The 6,746-nt window shown below is 65.8% G+C and overlaps 1 protein-coding gene across 1 annotated transcript in view; it reads right to left on the bottom strand.

The window, feature by feature from the left end:
• Positions 1-1,443: 1,443 nt before the first annotated feature.
• Positions 1,444-6,746, bottom strand: part of CCDC22 (CCC complex scaffolding subunit CCDC22) — a 9,457-nt gene continuing 4,154 nt past the window's right edge. Inside the window, exons 3-11 of the mRNA XM_075071302.1 lie at positions 5,126-5,252; positions 4,935-5,036; positions 4,458-4,565; positions 4,229-4,355; positions 3,997-4,082; positions 3,535-3,607; positions 2,718-2,792; positions 1,707-1,825; positions 1,444-1,488 (exon numbers count right to left, since the gene is read on the bottom strand). Of these exons, the coding sequence (XP_074927403.1) occupies positions 1,444-1,488; positions 1,707-1,825; positions 2,718-2,792; positions 3,535-3,607; positions 3,997-4,082; positions 4,229-4,355; positions 4,458-4,565; positions 4,935-5,036; positions 5,126-5,252 (862 nt within the window). The remainder of the gene's footprint in view (positions 1,489-1,706; positions 1,826-2,717; positions 2,793-3,534; positions 3,608-3,996; positions 4,083-4,228; positions 4,356-4,457; positions 4,566-4,934; positions 5,037-5,125; positions 5,253-6,746) is intronic.

The raw sequence follows: 6,746 nt of genomic DNA, 5'->3' as shown, positions 1-6,746 counted from the left end.
AGTTAGGGGGGGCTGGGAGCCAGGACTCCTGGCTTCTCTCCCGGCTCTGGGAGGGGAGGGGAGTGGGGCCTGGTGGTTAGAGCAGGGGGGCTGGGAGCCAGGACTCCTGGCTTCTCTCCCGGCTCGGGGAGGGGAGGGGAGCGGAGCGGGGGCTGGTGGGTTAGAGCAGGGGGGGCTGGGAGCCAGGACGCCTGGGTTCTCTCCCGGCTCTGGGAGGGGAGTCCCAGAGGGGCCACCCTGTGGGGGTGAGAGAGGAGGGGGGTGCGGCGTATGTGGGGAGAGGCTATGGGGGCCGGGGGGGGTGGCTGGGGCAGTCGGGGGGTGTAAGGTGGGGGAAGAGCAGGTTTCTGAACCGCCCCCCGTCTTGTTGTCCCACAGATGCCAAGCGGACGAGTCAGTCCGGAAAGCTCATAATATGGCGGCTCTCCACGAGGTGGTGTGGGTGGGGGGGGATACAGGCCGGGGGGCAGATAGGGCAGCTGCGTAGGCTGGCGGAGGCAGAGTGGGGGTGCCTTTGGGGGGGCCAGAGGAAGGGGTAGCTCGCGTAGGCTGGGGGCAGAGCATGGAAGGGTGCGAGTAGGGGCAGCTTGCGTATGCTGGGGGCAGGGCCTGGGGTGCGTTGGGGGGCAGCTCGCGTAGGCTGGGGGGCAGAGCTGGGGTGGCCTTGTGGGGGGCAGAGTCAGGGGGCAGCTTCGCCATAGGCTGGGGGGCAGGCAGTAAACGAGAAACCAGGAGTGGCTAGGGGACCAGTGTAGGGTGGGGCTGCTCTCATACGGGGAGCTTGGGGCAGCCCAGGGGAGGAGGAGGCTCGATTAACCCTGTCTGTGCGCTCGTCCGACGCCCCCAGAATTGCAGCCAGCTGATCAGACATTGAGGGGGAACGCAGGCGCCATCCAGCGGGAGATTCGGGACCTGGAGAGCAGGTGTGTTGGGGGGGGTTGGTCCCGGAGGCTGGGGGGTGCCACGGGGTCCATCCTGGCTCCAGCATGCAGGAGTTAATATGCCCGACCAGAATCGGAGGAGGGGGCCAGAAGACTTTGGCCCTGAGCGGATCCTGAGCTGACTACCTGGCCTGCGGCAGGAGAACGCAGGCGCTGTGCTGGGGAGGACAGGGACCCCTAAAACTGCTGCATATAACACCCCTCCCCCCTGCGGGGCCCCTGATCCCTCCCGCCCCTCATTGCCCCATACCCGAGCTGCCGGGGTGGATCCCGTTTCTCCCCGCCCAAGCAGCAGCTGAGTCGGCACTGGATTTTTGCTCCTTTTCTCCCCAGCCCGGGGCGAGAGCGGCTGGGGCTGGGTGCAGCGTGCGCCTCCCCCTTCCCCTGCTGGGAGAGGCAATAAGTCCCAGGTTTTGCAGACAGCTCTGTGTCCAAGGGTGGGGGCTCAGTCCCCCCCGCACATGGGGGGGGTGTCTGAGCCCCTGGAGGAGTCTGGGGCATCTCATTGGGGGTGCGGGGGGGGAGCCAGGTGCTTCAGCTCCAGGTACTGGGGGAGAGACAAGGGGGTGTGGCTAGCACATTTCTGTCCTGCCTCACCATGCCTGGGTGTGGCTAATGCCTGGGGCCCCACCCTGCTGGATCTCTTGGGGGCGTGGCTAACTGGAGGCCAGCCCACTGTGCTGGATCATCCTGGGGCGCGTGGCTAATAGCTGGCAGTCCGTGGGCGTGGCTAAGGGGAGGCTCCACCCGCCCAGGAGCACATACGGGGTTGGATCGGTGGTTCGCTTCTTCTGGAAGGTCGCTCGTCCACAGTTCACACGGCGCCTTCACGGTCTCACACTGCACGAAGCACTTGTGCAGGCTCAGTTGTGCCGCACGGCGTTCTAGGGGGAGGGAGGGGGGTCAGGGACCTGCAGCTCCTCACCCTTGTCCCACAATCTCTTGACCACAGCCCTGCCCCCACACCTGCAGGTGCCCTAACTCTGTCGCAGCCCTGACCCCCCAGCCCTGTGGTGCCCCTCACTCCTGACCCACAGCCCTGCCCCCAGCACCCTCCACTCCCTCGACACAGCCCCTGACCCCCAGCTCTGCGGTGCCCCTCACCCCGACCCACAGCCACCTGCCCCGAGCCGCATGCCCCCCCAGCGTGCAGTGGCCGTCATCCCGACGCCGCCCGCAGCCTGCAATGCCCCTGAACTCCCAGCCTGCTGGTGCCTCCTCACTCCCTGACCCACCCGCCCCCCCAGCCTGCTCATCCCGACCAGCCTGACTGCCCAGCTCTGACTCGGCCTCACCCGACCCACCCTCTGCCCCCAGCAGCCTCTGCCCCCAGCCGTGCTAGTGGGTCACTCCCGACCCGCAGCCCCTGACCCCGCAGCCCTGCAGGTGCCCCTAATCCCAACTCGCAGCCTGACCCCCAGCCCTGCTGGTGCCCTCACTCCGACGAAGCCCTGCCCCGCAGCCCCTGCCCTCCAGCCGCTGGTGCCCCTTCCAACCCACGCTGACCCTCCAGCCTGCAGCGCCGTCACTTCCAGGTGGCGTGTTGTGGCGGGAAGTACCGAACATGCGCTGAACATTGATAAATTCTATTCAGCGTCAGCTGTCGGTGGGGGATCCAGAATGGCCTGTGGGGGAGGGGGGCAGGGCTCAGGGGAGGGTAACCTCCCTCGGGCTCTAGGGCTGGGAGGGTTCCCCTTGTGGCTGGGCAGGGAAGTTGAGGGATGATGGGCGGGGGGGATCGGACCAATGGGCAGCTCCCCCCCCTTCCGGTTCTACCCAGCGGATGAGCATGGGTGTGCTGTAAGGGCGGCCGGGCCTGCTGCACGATAAATTCCAGGGTGGGGCCCAGATCTGTAGGGGGAGGAGAACGACCTGTCATCATGGGGCTGATTGCCCCCCCCACAGCATAGCCGCCCCACAGCTCTCGCTCAACACTGGCCCGCTACCTCCCGGAGCTGGAGGAACCAGGAGTTCCTGCTCCAGCCCCCTGCTCTAACCACCAGCCCCGCTCCCCCAGAGCCGGGGAGAGACCAGGAGTCTTGCTTCCCGCCCCCTGCTCAGACCACAGCCCCCACTCCTCCTAGAGCATGGGAGATGAGACCAGGAGGTCCTGGCCGCGCCCCGCTGCTCTAACCACAACCCCCCTCCTCCAGAGCTGGGGAGAGAACCAGGAGTCCTGGCTCCAGCGCTCACTGAGCAGATGCGGCGCCATGGCTGACGCAGGGGTGGGTCTGGGGGTCAGTGGTGGCTGCAGCACCCCCTTCTGGGCAGGGAGGGTGGCTCCGGACCGGGCCCCGAGGAGTTGGGGGTAGGAGGCGCAGCGCTGGCCTTTGCTGACATTGCCTGGGGGGGGGCAGGTAAGTGATAGAGAGTCTGGACCCGCCCCTCATATCTGTCCCCCCAGGGATTGCACCCCGCCTGCCGTGGATTCTGACTCCCCCCCATGAATGCTCGGGTCCGCGGCCTTGCCGCCACTAACTTCAGCTGCGCTCGATGTCTGGCCACCCCCAAGACCTCAACCCAGCCCACTCCATCTCCCCCCCCCCGTTCCTCCACTGCAGGGCTTTGCCCCTTCTCCGCCCCCCGGTCTTACGGGGTCGAGGGCTGGTCGGGCTCTGATGTGCCAGCTGGGCTGCATGGCCCCAGGCGCTGCCGCTGCCGTCCAGCTGGGGGGCAAGAGGGGCGGACAGGTGAGTCTGTGAGGGGGCAGGAAATGGGGGGCGGAATCCTTACCATGACTCCCACAATGCACCAGGACTACAACTCCCTTGATGCACCAGGATGACACCTCCATGATGCTCTGCGACGCCATTGGGCCAGTGGTTCGAGCCCACCCTCTCTTCCAGGACAGCAGCTGTGAATCTGTCGGGGACCCGAGGCTGTAATCCCCAGCCCCCCCCCCAGAGATGTCTGTGAGGGGGAGCCCCCCGATATCCAGCCGGTGCCCCCAGCCCCATTATCCCCCACCCTCCTCTCCCGAGGCAGCACCAGCTGTGATTGTCCCCGCCAGGCCCTGTGGGGTAACCACACCCTGACTGACCCCCACCTGCCTCACCTGATCCTCCAGGTTCTCGACCAGCTCCCTCTGCCGCCGGCACTGGGCTGCCCTGTCCTGTGCCAGAGCGGGTCCTGCCGGGGCGTCTGCCGAGATCAACAGCTCAGCTGGGTCTCCCCCACAACCACCAGCCCCCACCCCCTCCCAGAGCGGGAGAACCCAGGAGTCCTGGCTCCCAGCCCCCTGCTCTAACCACCAGCCCCCATTTCCCCACACCCCTCCCCCCAGTAACCCCCAGGGGAGTGTCCCCCAGGGCCCCCCACCTTGAAGACCAGCTCGTCGGTGACGGCGAAGGTCCGGTCCAGCTTCCCGGTCAGGCTGTTGATCTCCTTCTGCAGGGCCCGCGTGTCCGACAGGATCTGGGGGGCCGGGGGAGAGATCTGCTACCGCTGCCAGGGGGAGCCCCCCCCCAGCATGGAGAAGAGCTCGACGCCCATGGCCCCGGGGGACCCCCCCGTTACCTTCGTGATCTCCTCCTTCTGCTTGCGGATGTTGCCGATGATCTCGAGGATGCGCTGGGTGTAGGCCGCCCGTGACACATCCTTGGGGAGCGACTCCAGCTCTGTCAGCTGGGGGGGCGGGGGGGTCAGCGTCTGCCCCGGCCCCCCTCACCGGGCCTGGCAGGGGGGGCCTCAATTCTCCAGCTGCTGCCCCCGGGGATGTGCACAACCAGCGTGCAAAGGGCTCCCCCCACCCCAGGTGGGTGTGCAAACCACACCCGGCACTTCCCAGCCAGCTCCAGGCCAGCGTGCAAAGGGCTCCCCCCACCCCCAGGCGAGTGTGCAAACCACAGCCAGCCCCCCCCAGGCAGGCGTGCAAACCACAGCCAGCACTTCCCAGCCAGCTCCAGGCCAGCGTGCAAAGGGCACGTGCCCAGTTCACCCATTCCAGGCCCCACCCTCGTGCGACACCCCGCCCCCACCCAAGGCCCCGCCCACCAGCTGCCGGCACAGCTCCTCCTTGCGCCGGGCCTCGGTGGCCGCGCTCCGGCCGCGCTCGTTCAGGGCCTGGATCTCCGAGACGCGCCGTGTTGACTCCAGCTGTGGGGGGAGAACCGGGGGGGTCAGCAGGGGAGGGGCCACCCCAGGGGAGCCCCGCCCCCTCAGAGAAGCCCCGCCCCCAGGCTCACCTGGCGGGAGTGACGGGCAGCGCGGAGGTGACGATACTGATCCATGAGGGGCCCCCGGCGCGTCTCCCACTGCGCGGCCAGGTGCACCAGGCGCTGGGCGCTGCTCTCCACCAGCAGCTGGGGAGCAGGAGGGGGTCAGTGCCTGCCCCGGGCCCCCCAATGTCCGCCAGCCCATCTGTCAAACAATCCCGGCTACCCGTCTCGGCCCATCCAACATCCAGGCCCCATCCTCTTAGGCCGCCCATTATTCCCCTATCTTGCGCCCCCCAACCAGTGGCCACTCAGCATGCACCCCTGGACCATCTGCGCACAAGCTGTACCCTCCCCCCGCGCGGCACCCTCCGGTCAGCCCCTCGGTACCTGCACTTGCGCCAGGTATACTTCTAGCTGTGGAAGCGCTCCAGGGTCCGGCTCTTAACCTGTAGGGTTGTTCGCGAGCCCCAGAGGCCAGCGCTGCGGCGAGTCACGCCTCGGGCCTGGTGGGGTGGGGGAGAGAGATAGGGGAGAAGGCCCGTGTAAACCCATCAGACACTTAGGCCTGGGCAGGAGATCAGGGGGCAAGGCCCTGACACCCTGCAGCCATCAGCTGGGGGAGAGAGATCGGGGAGCAACGGCCCCGACACCGTACCAATAGCCCCCGTCAGCCTGGGGGCAGAGAGATCAGGGAGCAGCGTGCCCCCCGACACTCCATCAAGCCACGTCAAGCCTGGGGGCGAGAGATAGGGGTGCACACGCTCAACCAGACACAGCCTGCCAGATGGAGAAATGCCCGGTCTCACCTGCTGAGGGGCTCAGCTTCGCAGGACTTCAACTCCCTCCGCCCACGGCGTCATCCTAGCTCTTTACACAGGGCTGCTGAAATTAAGCTACCCACGCAGGCTCAGCCAGCCTTCCACTCCCTAGCTTGTGCTGAATACTCACTGGGTGAGAGGAGAAGGGTGGTCTCTCTACGGCAGCCAATGGCGAGGGGGCAGTGGGGAACACCATGGGACGAGATAGTCCTACACAGCTGGCTGAGTCCTGATCAGGGACCGCGTAGGGATAGAGGGAGGAAACCCGCCACAACTTAGCCTCCAGGGTTACAGCAGGCCAGTGGGACCTCTGAATTTTCACCACGCTGTGTTTTGGAGGTATCCATCAAGCAATCTATCCACACCCTGAAAGGGGATCCCCATGTCCCCCAACCGCTGAGAATCTCGCTCCAGCCTGCTTTATGGGGTGATACCTACTATGGCTCATGCAATGCACAGAAAGAAAAAAACCATGCTGCGCACCGTGGATGTTGTTCATCTCGGGGGAGTTGGAGCGTTTGGCCTGACTAAACCCAGGGCTGCGAGTTAAATCTTGCAGGGGCCATTTAGGGATAACGGGTAAAAAATCTTGTCTGGGGTGGTCCTGTGCTTGGGAGCAGGGGGTTATGGACTAAGATACCATTCCCGAGCCCTTCCACACCTGAGATGATCCTGAGCTGTGATTTTATGAATTAGCGTCACGAGGGATAACGAGGTGACTGAATAATGTGCTCCATGGAAAGGTCTCATAGGTGTCATTTAGGAAACTATACAGCCTATCAGGGGGATCGTCCTCGTGTAAATTTAGGCATCTCTTCTGGGGCCATTCG

Source organism: Chelonoidis abingdonii, chromosome 11 (genome assembly GCF_003597395.2).
Source record: "Chelonoidis abingdonii isolate Lonesome George chromosome 11, CheloAbing_2.0, whole genome shotgun sequence".
In the NCBI taxonomy this organism is placed as follows: Eukaryota; Metazoa; Chordata; order Testudines; family Testudinidae; genus Chelonoidis; species Chelonoidis abingdonii.
This window is presented reverse-complemented; position numbering and strand designations above follow the sequence as displayed.